General features: G+C 44.1%; 1 protein-coding gene across 1 annotated transcript; it reads left to right on the top strand.

Annotated features, from left to right (window-relative positions):
- Positions 1-3,607: 3,607 nt before the first annotated feature.
- On the top strand, positions 3,608-12,247 carry CHMP1B (charged multivesicular body protein 1B). Its single transcript, XM_041396568.1, has 8 exons — positions 3,608-3,727; positions 5,893-5,990; positions 6,681-6,827; positions 7,601-7,669; positions 7,814-7,921; positions 8,270-8,313; positions 8,618-8,690; positions 9,266-12,247. Exons 1-8 carry the CDS (start codon positions 3,712-3,714, stop codon positions 9,308-9,310), a joined length of 600 nt encoding a protein of 199 aa, XP_041252502.1. The 5' UTR covers positions 3,608-3,711; the 3' UTR covers positions 9,311-12,247.
- The last annotated feature ends 2,126 nt before the right edge of the window (positions 12,248-14,373 follow it).

The following is a 14,373-nucleotide window of genomic DNA, read 5'->3' as shown; positions in this document are numbered from 1 at the left end:
TGCACATGGTGAGAATCTCACTGAGCAGAGTAAAATCATCACTACGTCAAAACTGAAGGATTTGATCATCACAAGAATAAGACTCAAGCTGTGTTTGTGGCCTTTATACCTAACGGCAAAGTCATATTTAGCTTTGGATGCATTTCAAAAATGACTTTTAATAGTAAGAGCCACTCTTTGTGAGGTTTATGCAATATGGGATCTCAGGTACCATGAAAAGAAAATGTACCTTTGTTCCCTCTTGCAAAGCATGAAGAGTATTCCTGTGGTCTTGGCTAAAAGGCATGAAGGAAATGCCAAATGTTTGTAACACACTGCACTGAAAAGCTCATTACATTTAACAAATCCTGGGCTGGTCAATTCCTGCCTGTGAAAACACACAGGAAAGGGAAAAAATAGATGAAAAAGAACATGATGGAGGCAGAGTAAAAGAAAAAGAATGACTGAGCTGAGACACCACAGGCAGAGAAGGGAAATTTTATGTAATGAATGTTTTCCACCTCATCACCTCCTTCCTGCCCTAAACACCATCACCACCTGTAAGTGCACTCATTAAACTGGCAAATCCATACACCTCCATCATGCCTGGAAACTAAATTCTGCTGAGTTTTCAGCACTTTTATTTAATAATTCTGATTTTTTTTTTCATATATTCAGTTTGCTTCTTCCCTAGCTCATCCTTTTGTGCAGCTCAGTTTGTCAGTTTTATTTCTCCAAAGTGCTACGGAGGGAGCAACATATAATTCACAACTCAATAAAATTTAAGGAAAAATAAATATTTGCTGCATCCAAAATGAGATGGAGGATGTGTAGGAGGGGAGGAGGCAGGAGGCAGACTTGAAATTGCTGCTTTTGGAAGAGATTTGAGAATTGAGGGTTGGTACCTCAGTGCAAAATGGCTAGGGCTCTAAAATGGATTGATCAAGAATTGAAATGAAAAATGCAGGAGGGAACTGTTCAGAAATCGTGTCTGTGCAAGGTGATTTCAGTCTAATGAGCAGTACTGGACACCCATGATTGTTTGGAGGTAAACCAATTTATTTACAATTTTATTGGCTGGGAAAAGCCACCAAAAGGCACCTTCACTTTTCAAAACCTGGGTTTCAGCAAACTCCTCATTTTAGAGGCAGAAGGTCTCTACCAAGAGTTCAGAGATTAATCAACAGCTTTATTCCCTTCTAACCATTGGTGACTCACATCTCAAAAAACAGGGACTCCAGTGTCAAAGTTGTTCTTTTTCTGCTGGGTGAGAGAGGCTGGAGGGTCTGGGCACTGAGCTCCTGTGAGCAAAGCTTCACTCTGCACCCAAAGCACAGCCCAGGAGGGACCCTCCTATGCTTCCAGCTGTTATTATAACAAAAATATTTCTACATTACTAAATTACATAGGTTTCACTGCAATCTGTGCCAACATTTTGGTGTGTCTCTACACCTGCACTCACAGTAGGTAACATATTTAATTCGGGTTGCTGAAGATAATTGCTTGGTAATGTTTTTTTTTCCAAATTTAGAGTTTTTTTAATAATGAAAATTCAGTGATGATTGTCAGGAAAAAAACCCCAAACCAATAAAATGTATTTATTTTTTAACTCAGGTAGCTTTTTAAGGTATGCCATGAGGATATTTCTTCAGCAGTCAAAAGGAAGGGGAGATTTCAGTTGGAATTTGTGAGATAATGTCCTGAGCAGCTCTGAGGAAGCTGCAGCCCAGTGTGTTTCCTCCTGTGACACCTGTGTGACACTGATTGATGCTTCTCCAGGTTTAATTGAGGTAGAACATTGCATGCTCCTGTTTCTGAGCAGGTTTTGCTGCTTTGTTCCCTAACACTGTTGTGAGTAATTAGGCCAGGTTCACTTCTCTTTGACAGCACTGAAATGAATAATTTTGTTCAGAGTAGATGATCGCTCTAATACTTCCTATCTAATATCACTGCCACCTCCAAATCGTGTCCTAATGAGAGAGTTCCAGGAATATTAGAGAAAAAAGAAGTGGATATTCGATGATCTACTGTCTGCTTCTGACACTGGAAAACCTTATTCATTTAAAGAACTATTACTCATGAGAGTTACTGTGCAAGCTTCCAGGAGGCTGAACACAGGATGGTTGTCCAAGCAGGAACAGACTCTTTTAAACAGAGAACTATTAAATATGTTAAATCTCTACTGCAGCCCTCTCAAGATGTGGTTTAAAACCACATTTCTGTGAAGAGGTGAAACTGAGAATTATCAGATTCAGAAAATCTCATCTTTTCCCATCTCCTGGATAAAAAGGTCCTTCCTGCAGACCTCTCCTATTACACACATGGAGTCTGTCATTGCTGTGGTGTCACCAGTTCAGTTTCAAAGCTTTTACAGCCCGGACTCAGTGATCTTTATCACTATAAATTCAGACTCCTGAGGCACCAGCAAGAATAATTAGTTACTGGCTTTGCTCAAGTGTCTTCTGCCACACTCTTTGCAGTTCATTTGCCACAAGCACTCCTGCATTATTACCATATCCACAACTCCAACAGGCATCTCACCTGGGAAAAGCTGCCAGCTCAGATGCATCACTCCTCTGTCAGGTTCTGTCTGAGATGCCTCAGCAGAAAATATTGTTAAATCTAGATCCTGGTGGCTGAGAGGCTGGACATGGCCCAGCCCACAGCCCCCAAGTGCTGGGCTCATCCCAGGGTGGGCAGCAGGAAGGGGGGATTCTGCCCTGCAGGGCTGCCTCCAGCCCTGGCATCCAGAAGGACATGGAGCTGCTGCAGCCAGTCCAGAGGCCACAAATGATTAGAGGGGATGGGGCAGCTCTGCTCTGGATAAAAGCTGGGAGAGCTGGGGGTGTCCACTGTGGAGAAGCTTTGGGTGACTTAATTGTGGCCTTCCAGTACCTGAAGGAGCTGAAGAAAGATGAAGAGACACTATTTATTTACAAGGGCCTAGACAGATGGGACAACTGGGCGATGGAGTCAAACTGAAGGAGAGGAGAGATGTCCAAAGAAGGGACATGAAGATGGTGAAGTGCCTTGAGGAGCAGCTGAGGGCACTGAGGGACAGTGGAGCTGGAGCTGGAGGAGACTGAGGGGACACTCAGCGAAGTTACAGCTCTGTCGTGAGGGAAGGCAGAGGCGCAGGTGCTGCTTTCTGTGGTGACAGGGACAGGAGCAGAGCTGTGCCAGGGTCAGGCTGGAGATCAGGGAAAGGCTCTTCCCCCAGAGGGTGTCTGGCACTGCCCAGGCTCCCCAGGGAATGGTCACAGCCCCAGCGCTGCCAGAGCTCCAGGAGCGTTTGGACAACGCTGCCAAGGATGCACAGGGTGGGATTGTTGGGGTGTCTGTGCAGGGCCGGGACCAGGATTGATGATCTTTGTGGATCCCTTCCAACTCAGGATATTCTGTGATTTATACTGAATATTAGGAGGAAATTCCTCTCTATGAGGGTGGTGAGGCCCTGGAATAGATTTCTCAGATAAGCTCCCCCATCCCTGGAAGTGTCTAAAGCCAGGCTGGCCGGGATTTGGAGCACCCCAACCTCTGGCTGCGCTCCTGCCCACAGCAGGGCAGGGCCGGATGAGGCTCCCGGTCCCTCCGAGCCCAAAGCCGCAGGCGCGGCCCCGCCCCGGCTCGTCACGGGGCCGGAACCCGGAGCCGCCGGAGCCGCCGCCGCCCCGGGCCCAGCGCTGCCCCAGCCCGGTCCGGAGCCGCGCCGCTCCCCCCGGGGCCGCCAGCATGTCCAACATGGAGAGTATCCTCGGGAGGGACCGCGGGCGGGCCGGGCCGGGAGCCGCCGGGCGGGCCGGGCCGGGGGAGGTGGCGGTGGCGGTGGCCAGCGAGGCCTCCCCGCCGGGAGGAGCCCCCGGGGCGCGGGGGAACGAGGGGGCGAATCCCCCCTCATGGCGGTGGTCGTGAGGACCGAGGGGCAGCGGCGGGAGGGCTGGGTGTGACACTCGCAGGGGCTGGGATCGCGCAGCCTCGGAATTCTCTTCTATAGACGAGAAAAGAGAGAAGGGATCTCATGTTCCATAACGATATCTCCAGGGGGTGTCAGAGGATGGTGCCAGGCTTTGCTCAGTGGTGTCCAGCACCACGATGAAAAGCAGTGGTCATAAACTAAAAACCAAGGAGTTGCACCTCAACACGAGGAAGATGTTCTTTCTGTGGAGGGGGCAAAGCCCTGGAACAGCTGCCATGGATGGGGGTGTGGAGTCTCTGGGGAAATCCCAAACCCACCTGGACACGTTCCTGGGTCACCTGCTCCAGGTGACCCAGCCAGGGCGGGGGGGTTGGACCTGGAGACCTGGTGGTCTCCAGAGGTCCCTTGTAACCTCAGTTATTCCGTGTTTCTGTGGTTTACTGCCCTGAAGGGACAAGGAAGTGGGTGGGAAGTTCGGTGTCTCTTCCCAAGGCCTGATGAGGCAGCCTGGGCTGGGAGTGAGGAGGATGGAGGGACAGCCCAGTTCCTGAGGCAGAAAACACAATTTCTACTAAAAATAGTGCAAGTTGTGCAGCAGGGGCAGCATACATGTGTGTAAACTGGAGTGATGTCAGCTGGGCTGTTCCCCAAACAGCCACCACGTCAGCTGTGCTTCCTGCTCTTGGAAAGAATTTACACATAGGGGCCTGTGTGGGCTGACTGAAACTTTCTTGCTGTATAAAACCATCTTCACACACAGGGGCAGAAAACTCTTACAGAGCCCAGAGGTCTCAGTGTGGATTCCAGTGGTCTCAGTGTGGTTGGAATGTGCAGGCAGTGCTGGCATTGCCGGTTGTCCTGGTAGGGACTGACGGGATTGCTGGAGCAGCTGACTGTGAGTCACAGACTGAGGTGGAAGTTGGGTTCTGCTTGGTTTGTGGCACGTTGAGAAAGACACTTGAAGGGAGGAGCAGGAATGTGCTCCTCAGGGATGGGTGAGCTGAGGAGGTGGCTGGTGAGCTGGTTTAATGTCAGGTGAATTCCCTAGCTGAGTAACTGGGGAAGTTATTTCAAAATAAACTGCTCTGGTTCTGGTAGCTACATTGATAGATATCCTAAATGCAAAGTCACGTGTGTTACCTGTTTGTAGCCTGCCTGTGATGTTTGTAGGATAACAAAAGACATTCCTAATGTCCCCAGTTTGCTGTCAGAGTAAGAAGAATGGCTGGACTTTAAAGCAGAAAACAGCTCTGGAATAATTTATGTGATTGAAATATTGAAGAAATCTCAAACTTGTAATGTTTAGCTTTGTGCTTCCATTTAGTTGTTAATCATGTTAGTACCTGCTTTATCTTCCTCTTAGGATACCACAGGTGGCAGGAAAGAAACCTACAAAGCTTTTTACTTACGTATGGTTTGCAAAGGACTGATATTATTTGGAAGCTTTCATCAGCAGCGTTTTAAGAGAATGTTTTTGATTGTTATTTTTACAGCACACAGATTCTCAGTATTCTCAGTAATAGTTTAGTGCAGTCATTCCAAAACACTCTGAAGTCTTGTCTTACTTGGACCTTTCAGTTTAAGCAGTTGAGCTTTTGTTTTTAAAGTTTCTCTTCCTGACTGGAGTACTCTGCCCAAAAGTCAGATGATGGAGCTGTCGGGGAGCCTGGGATCACTCACATGATCCAGGGCTGGAAAGGAGCTGAAAGAATAATTTAAATCCAAGATCCTGCTGGGTTGTAGCTGACCTTGCCCAGCTGATCCAGTTTGCTGTTACACAGTTCATTTGTTGTGTTCTTCAGTGGCTTGTGGGTTTTTTTTCGGATGGGGAGGTTCCAGGCAGGTCAGGAAACCACATCATTTCACTGGGAGTCGCAGGCTTCTGGTGTGGGAGTAAAACTAACTGGCAGAGAACTACTCTCAGTTCCTGTTGGGGGGTGTTTGGTGGCTGGATTTATCACTCTGAAATAGATTTAGTCCCTTAACTTACGCTGCAGAACACCTGTTTAATTTGAAGTTTGCTGCAAAGGAGCTCAACAGAAACTCCAAAAAATGCGACAAAGAAGAAAAGGCAGAGAAAGCTAAAATTAAGAAGGTAAGTCTGAACCAAATTTTTAGGTCTGTTGCTTGCCTGTTAAGGCATGAAGACATCTGGTGTGTTGTTGTTTTCCTGGTGTGCATGCTAATGATCATGTAGTCAATGTTTGTGATTTAAAGTATGTGACTATAAATATTGTGTTTATTAATAAACATGAGGATAAATCCTCGTGGATGGCTCGTGGCATTTGCTTCCCTAGAGGATTGTTGTGTGTGTGCTTTGGTAGAGACTGTTCTCAGAGTTAAAACCACTTCATGTTTATCAGTTTGTATTAAATGGGCTTGTGGAGAGAAACTTCAAACCAGCTTTTGAGTCCTTGAAGTAGTGAAGAGAGAGACTGAGTTGTTTTGGTGTGTTTTTGCCCATGAGATACAGCTGTACCACCTGAGCCTGTGTTTGTGTCTTGAGACTGAAACTGTTTTCAGGAACAGAAATTATGTTTCTGTCGCACTGCAAAGCTGTGCATTCTTTCCATGCCTTCCTTGGAAAGAAGTTAGGAGTTCTCATCTTGGAAATGTTTGTGATCTATTGTAGGAGGAGGGAGGGATTTGTTTATTTTTTTTAATAGAAAAAGATATAGTGATTAATTAATGCTTCTTTCAAAGCCAAAATAGACTACACAGAAATCCTATGTACAGGAGCAAGGAAGGGTAAAAGGCTTTTCCTTTTGTGTCTCTCTTTGCCAAGGCCATCCAGAAGGGGAACATGGAGGTGGCGCGGATCCACGCGGAGAACGCCATCCGCCAGAAGAACCAGGCCATCAACTTCCTGCGCATGAGCGCCCGCGTGGACGCCGTGGCAGCCAGGGTGCAGACTGCCGTCACCATGGGCAAGGTGAGGCCCTCCTCCTCCTGCAGGGGCAGGGGGGAGACCTCTCATCTTCTCTGGAGTGGCTTCGTCCCAGCTGCGACGAGCTGGGAGCTTTCACTTTCGGTTTTAGAGGTAGCCAGGAGTAAATCGGCCGCTGGAGTTCCTCTGGCAGCTGCTCTTTGGATTATTTCACAAAGGTACTTCTCCCCTTCAAAGCTAAGTCATGAGGTAGTTGTGATTCCAATAGATAGTTGTTTAAGGTAAACTGATTTACTGCTCTTCACCTTGAGAGTTTATTGTGACCTGTGCACCAAATGCATCCCTTAACAGTGACAGGTCTCAAGTCTGCAGAAATGAGTGCCATATAAAGCCCATTTTAGTGAGTTTTGCCTCAGAATATGTATTTCAAGTGGCTGAGTTAATTTCTAGAGCTGGGAATGGAAGGAGCTATTTAAAACATGACATTTCAGATGGCAATAGGACGTTCCCTCCTATTTGTTACTGTCAAAGCTCTGTGGACAGAGATAAGAGAGGTGGGTAGGAAATACCAGAATCCCAGAATGATTTGGGTTGGAAGGGACCTTAGAGCCCATCCAGTGCCACCCCCTGCCATGAGCAGGGACACCTTCTGCTATCCCAGGTTGCTCCAAGCCCTGTCCATCCTGACCTTGGATGCTTCCAGGGATCCAGGAGCAGCCACAGCTTCTCTGGGAAATCCATTCCCCACCCTCACAGGGAAGGATTTGTTCCTAAACTGCTCCTTTTCCCTTGTAATAATTTCCTTCCCCTTGTTTCAGGTTACAAAGTCAATGGCGGGGGTCGTGAAGTCTATGGATGCCACCTTGAAGAGCATGAACTTGGAAAAGGTAAATGGTCTTAATTTTCTTGGAGCTGACATCAAAAGCTGAAGGGACAAGTTTTAAAAAGGGAAATTCATTCAAGAGTTTTCCAGTTGAGATGTATTTTTACTGTTATCTGAAGATAAGTGATTTGATTCATATTTTTCATAGATATCTGCACTAATGGACAAATTTGAGCATCAGTTTGAGACACTGGATGTTCAGACACAACAGATGGAAGACACAATGAGCAACACTACGACATTAACAACGCCACAAGTAAGAATGATAAAATATATTTTAGCAAGGTGATCTTAAATTATGTGTCTAAACTGTTCATTAACAGCACTTGAAACACGCAGGTATATGTTTGGGGTTTTCTACAGATAAGTTGAATTCTGTGGAAGTATTATTTACAAGCCAGAGTTCAGTTAATGCCATTTTAACTGCTGAGCACCTCTGCTCCTTATTTTTGAGTTTATACCTTCTAGTGGTTAAGCACAAAACTATTCTGCCAAAGGCATTTACCCTTAAATCAGTTTTGTTAAAATAATTCTTGTTCTCTGAAAATTTAACCAGAGGTTGTCAGAAACTCCAAATGCAACAAACCATTTTGTTTTCCTTTAGAACCAAGTGGACATGCTCCTGCAGGAAATGGCAGATGAAGCAGGGTAGGTGAAGTTTCTATTTCTTTAGAATAAATCTTGGTTCCCACAACCCTTGCTGATTATATCTAAGGTCAAGTGCCCTTGTTTCGTAATCTGTCTCTTGGAAGCAGAGAAAAAACACAATTTTCCTTTTACCTCTGGACATACCTGACTTGTCCTGGTAGTGAGTCAAAATTACTCACCAGCATGTGTAACTCTGGAGTGTTCAGGGGGTGCTGTCTCATTATTCCTCTGCTTTTCAATTACTGTGCTTCCCCCTTGGTCCACCTGTGCCTGACTTGGTGTTTGCTCTGTTTTCTCCTGTTAGCCTTGATCTGAACATGGAACTACCTCAAGGACAGACAGGTTCAGTTGCTACAAGCGTGGCCTCAGCAGAGCAGGTAAGTGTTGGATTTCCAGTGAGGTCAATGTTTTCTGGAGAAATGGGATGTGAGAATTAATGCTTCCTTCAGTCAAAACAAAATGCTAAACTGCTAAATTCTGTTTCAGCTGCTCCAATGAAACTGTGTCGTTAAAAGTCTTGCTGTCAAAGTAATCTTAACAATACATTTGTTCAGTGTTAAAGGGAAGGGACTTAAAACTCATCCAGTGCCATGGGCAGGGACACCTTCCACTATCCCAGGTTGCTCCAAGCCCCATCCAGCCTGGCTTTGGACACTCCCAGGGATCCAGGGGCAGCCACAGCTTCTCTGGGCACCCTGTGCCAGGGCCTGCCCCCCCTCACAGGGAAGGATTTCAGTCCCCTTGTCTTATCAAATATTCCATGTTCTTTGAAAAAATTCTTTCTCTGCTTAATTTTGTGTTCTGAAACTCTTCCCTCACATCCGTGCTTGAGGTCTTAAGCAAGTCTTGTTAAGCCGTGAGAGAATTGCTCATCAGCTGGACATGAGATGGCAGAAGTTGCTTTTCCTGTTGCTGATGGTTGGTTTTCCCTTTTTGTTTTCCAACTGTGCAGGATGAGCTGTCACAGAGACTGGCCCGCCTACGTGATCAAGTCTAAGTGAACAGAGCTGCAGTTCTTTGGACCTGCTTCCAAATTCCCTGTCTGGAACTAACCCTGCACTACACTCGAGGTGTAAAACAGTCCAGCTTAGGTGTTTGAATATTTGTAATATAGGGTACTCCACTCCAGCTTGCTACTCTTTCTAAAATACATTAAGTGACCCAAAAATATCACCTCTGATGTCCTTTTCTGTACATTTGGAAGTTGATCTATTTTTTGCAAGCTTTTTTCACAAATTCAAGTTGATGTTCTAAGTCAGCTACTAATGGTGGCATATTCTAGTTCCAAGCAAAGCAGAGTATTAGTGAGATATATTTTAAATTATGAAGTGATTTTTTTTTAAATTATGAGAACTGTTTCTGGTTGGAGGACTGATGTATCAGTTCAGATGATTGTTGTAGATCATTTTCCTACAGAGCCAAACTCCTGGAACACGCAGGGATGGACCGTGTGGACCTCCTGGAAAAGGCACTTGTTGAAACAAATAAGTGGACTTTGAGTTTTTTAGTCTTCAAAATTTAGGATAAATGTGCTGAAATTAACAGTTTAGTTCAAAAATGAGTTACCAAAATCTGATTTCATATAACTGGGGACTTGTATGGTGGCATCACTTCAGCACAGCAGGAATAAAATATATTTTTGGACTCTTTGCCAGGTCTGTTGCTCTCTGCAGATAACATCCCATTGTTTTTAATATTCTGGTTGTATGGAGGAGCTAATTTTAGCAATCCCTTTATATTTCTGCATAGTAAGAGAGTCTGGCTGCTCTCAGTAGCTTCAAACTCTTGTTGCAGGTGTAAAATAAGAAATGGTTGTAGAAATTTGTACTTGAGACCACTTGTGATGTGTTGTGATAAACAGTGACATTCAAATTATCTTCCTGATTTTTTTGGGCTCATTTTTATTTTTGTCTTTGTGGGGGATGAGGGAAGGTGTGGAGCACCAGGCTTGGAATTGATTGCCTGGTGCTCAGGGCCACTTGGGTTTTCCAGTGTTAGGGAATTGTTTAAGGAAAAAGAAAAAACTCAGTGTTTTATTCAAGCAGGATTTTTTCAGTGAAAATGTGCAAAAATGATGAAACATTTCAGAGCAGTTTCAGGCGTTATTTTGAATAACCCACGAGGGTTGAGCAGGATGTTATGTACTGAAGTAATCAAGGTTGCTGTAAAAATAAAGTAAGGAAAGTAAGATAGACAAAACAAACTGAAATGTGGGATTCTCTCACACTGGCAGCTGAACTAAACCCATGAGTTTAAAATGGGATCTTTTCACTTGTTAGAGAGAAAGTGATATTTAAAATAAATGTAAACACCTTGAATGTTCCTCCTGTAAACAGGAGAAGTTGAAAGGTGTTTAACAACCACATATTGACAGTTGTAGTCTGCCTATGATTCCTTCAAATGATTAATAAAACATCCCAGAAATGGACTTTTTCCTGCATTTTCTTCCCTGGCTGCTTCTGATCATTGTAACCACGCTCATGCTGTATCTATGCAACCCAGTTACCCAGCTGGGGTGACTGTGTGTGTGCCTTTGCCTTGCTGGACTTCTTCAGCTTTTTAATATTCAGTTACTTCATATCATGAGAGTGCTGGAAGCTTCCTGCCTGGAATCTCTCCACGCTGGAGTTTACTCAGAGCTGTCCATGAACTCCTGAGGGTTCAGTGTCTGAAAGCAGACAGCTCCAGCTACTGTGTCTGGCTTCTTTAATGTTAAAAATCATGCTGCTCTTAGGCTGGTTTGGGCCATTCTGGAATTAGTTGAGGGTCAGACAGCAATTCTGAGCTCCCACATGGTTGATTTTCCCAGTCTGTTGCCTTGCTGTGAGCCTTGGAGGGATTTAAAAATAGACTGGGAGAGAGATTGCTGCAACAGAAAGGTTAAATAAGCTTCATTATTTTATTGATTGTTGTGGAGTTTTGATCTTATCCCAGGCTGGTGAACTCCAGAGGCAGCACGGATTTCCAGTGTTGTCTCTTGAAAGGAATTAACAAATACAAAGGTTTGACTGACATAATTAAGGTTATGTCTGGGGGACTGTGGTGCTAAGAGGCTTAGGCAGAAAGAGGTGTTTGAGACAGGGAATTTTTGCCCTGTTGACTTCACTCCAGGAGCTGCTGTGTATTTCAGCTGTGCCAGGGTTTGGGGCTGGCAGCTCCTTTGTACAGAACTCCTGCCCTCTCCTGGGGAAATGCTTTCACTCGTGGCTGGGAGCTGCATCCAGAAAGGTTGACGTTTTATTTTAAATACATACATTTTTCTGATGTCATTTGGAAATGCTTAAAGCTGAAAGTTACTCTTAAAGCAATATTTGAGTTTCATTCTTCCTCCCTTCAGGCTTTCCAAAACATTTCTTTTCCCTGAGCAGCTCTGGCTCCTCACTCCAATCTTGTTTTGTCTCTGTAAGTTGACTGTTTGTAAAGTTCATTTCATGTTAAATCACTTGTTTGTGCGTTTCTGGAACCTTATTGCCAGCTAAAATTTCAATATTTCTGCTGATGAGCAGGCACATCTAAAGTGAAACATTGCTTCAAATGTTGCTGGATGGATTTGCTCAGCATTTTTATCCTGTTTCTGAAACTGCTGGTTTGTGGTAGCTTTGTCTTCATTAGAATTCCAAAACAAAGCCATGCAAAGCTTCAGATGAAAGGAGAGGGAAGCAAAACAAAAACAAGAACTTTCATGTCATGATTGCAACGGGATAAAACTTATCAAGTTGCCTTTGTGGAGATCCTTGGAGCCAAAAAATAGTGAATTTTTGTTAAACATAATCAGCAGTTGTGTATAGGCATAAATTCTGAAGCTGGTGCCGTGTATAGAGAAGAGAATAATTTTTGTAGCACTGGTTGAGTTCACTTTGAAAACTGCTTTACTTGTATGGGACAGTTTGTAAATGTAACTGCAGGTGGAAAATAAAATTGTACAGACAACTCATTCTGGGTGTGTGTCCAGGTTGTGTGGCTGCTACAGGTCTCTGTACATGGATGGACAAGCAGATGGGATGTCTTTCCTGTGGGAAGACATCTAGAAAATCCAATCTTTATGGAGAGAAAACAAGAAGAAAATCAAGTGGGTACTATTGAGAGAGATTTGGGACAATTGGGGAGTAATTAATATTAAGTATAACAACATAAACTAATTTTATGGGGTGTTTAAAAATGTTTAGTCTGATATGGAGAGAGCCCTGTGCATAAACATCTCTGAGGGTTTTCTGTCCTTACACACAGAACAAGGGACCACTGGAAAACTGGCAAGGAGGTGGTGTGGGTTTGAGTTTGGGCTTGGGTTTGGTTTTCCCAGACCTAAAAATCTTCAATTTTAACATTTCTGTTCAGTCGTTCAAGAGCCAGCAGAGGGCACCTGAGGCTTTGCTTTTCTGAGTCCTACAGAAATGACTGGTTGGAGTAGTTAAATGAAAAATGTTTCAGGGGCTGTTCAGGGAGCAGTGTCTCCCATGGAACCTTTGTTTGGGCAGTATCCACTCGCTGTGCCAGGGCTTTGATCCCAAAATCCGGCTGGGCAGCACATCCACAGGGGCATCAGCTGAATGGGGTCAGTCTGCACTAAATGCTCTCAAACGGTCCTTTGCTGCCTCTGGGGGTAATTTAGGCCTCTGAGATCTGTGAGGAGGATAGTGAGTAACCTTGTACTTAAAACTTGGGTTTAAATTTCATTTTTAGTTTAATATTGGGGGTTTTTAGCTGTTGTCATTCTGCTTTTGAGCTGTGATAATTCTGTTTTATACATAAGGAAACACTAGTATGCACTGATGGAAATGGATTTTAGTGGTAATTTTTTTTTTTTTATCAGAGCTTTGATGAACTTCGGTTTGATGACAGATTGACTTTAATTTCAGGATTCTCTTTGCAGTTCTGCCTTCACCTCTTGCTCAGGCTGCTTTGAGCTCACGACAGCACTTGGCTCCCAACTTTCTTGTTTCAAACAGAATTTTTCCAGTGGAACCCTGAGTAGGGTCAGTGGCCTTGCTTGTTTCGGAAGCAGCTCCCTTCATTACCATTCCTTGAGGGAAAGGCCCCACGTGAACAATCTGTAACTAATTTCACGTGCCAGTGGAGCTGCTTTCACTGGGAGAAGATGCACTGAGAGAGTCTCCCATGCTCCTGCTTCCCTTTGCTGCTCTTTAGTAGGGATCTCAGCCTGGATCAGCTGCACAACGTGGTTCAAAAGGGAAAATCAAAGGAGCTGCAGCATCCACGTTTTGGGAAAGCTTTCCAGGGTCTTTCAATGGTGCCAGTCGCCGTAAGGAGCTGCCAGGCCCAGACTCAGCACAGAGGCTGCTCACAGCCCTCACCTAAATAAGGGGGATTTCAGAGAATAAAATATTTCATATTGCATATTTCTAATCTAAACATGCTTATTTAATAATCCAAGCAATATAGAGAGTGATATACGTTTGCTAATTATATAGAATAATAAACCAAAATATAAATAAATGAAGATATCTAAATAAATAAAATCTAAATGTCTAAACACACGATGTTTTACAGTCATGCCTGTGTGTATTGCTTTGGATATTCTAAATTTATTAAACCTGAGTGAAACAATCGTTTTGCAAAAGTCTAAAGCAACGAACATGACATAATGTGTGTATCTGACAAGATAATAATCAGCTTAATTTAATTTCCCTGCTATCTGATTCATAATTCTTTATCACAATCAATTTCTGTCAAAATGAGCTGTCAGAGACAGGAAAGCATTTGAAAACTTCCTTTAGACACTCAATATTTTTTATTAAACTTTTTATGACTCCTTTTTTTTTTATAAAGATAGATAAACATAACCCAGGGTTCTCTACAGGAGATATTTCCCTTTATTCTTATGCAATCAGAGCTTTGTTTCTCGAGGTGCAAAATGGGTCATTACTGGAACCATTACGCTGGATTTCTGTTGCTGGTGGTTTTGCAGTTCCATCTGAAGTCCCAATATTTGCCTGGAAATCCATAGGAGAAGCTGGCAGGCCTGTTCAGAGTGTTGTAAATTAGTTCCAGTCTCCACGAGCCTGCTGTGACTAATTGATGTGACCTGGAAGTGGATAAAGT

This window comes from Onychostruthus taczanowskii, unplaced genomic scaffold (assembly GCF_017590055.1).
Source record: "Onychostruthus taczanowskii isolate IOZ18803 unplaced genomic scaffold, ASM1759005v1 scaffold13, whole genome shotgun sequence".
NCBI classification, from domain to species: Eukaryota; Metazoa; Chordata; class Aves; order Passeriformes; family Passeridae; genus Onychostruthus; species Onychostruthus taczanowskii.
Note: the sequence above shows the minus strand (reverse complement) of the source record. Positions and strands in the feature narration are given on the sequence as shown.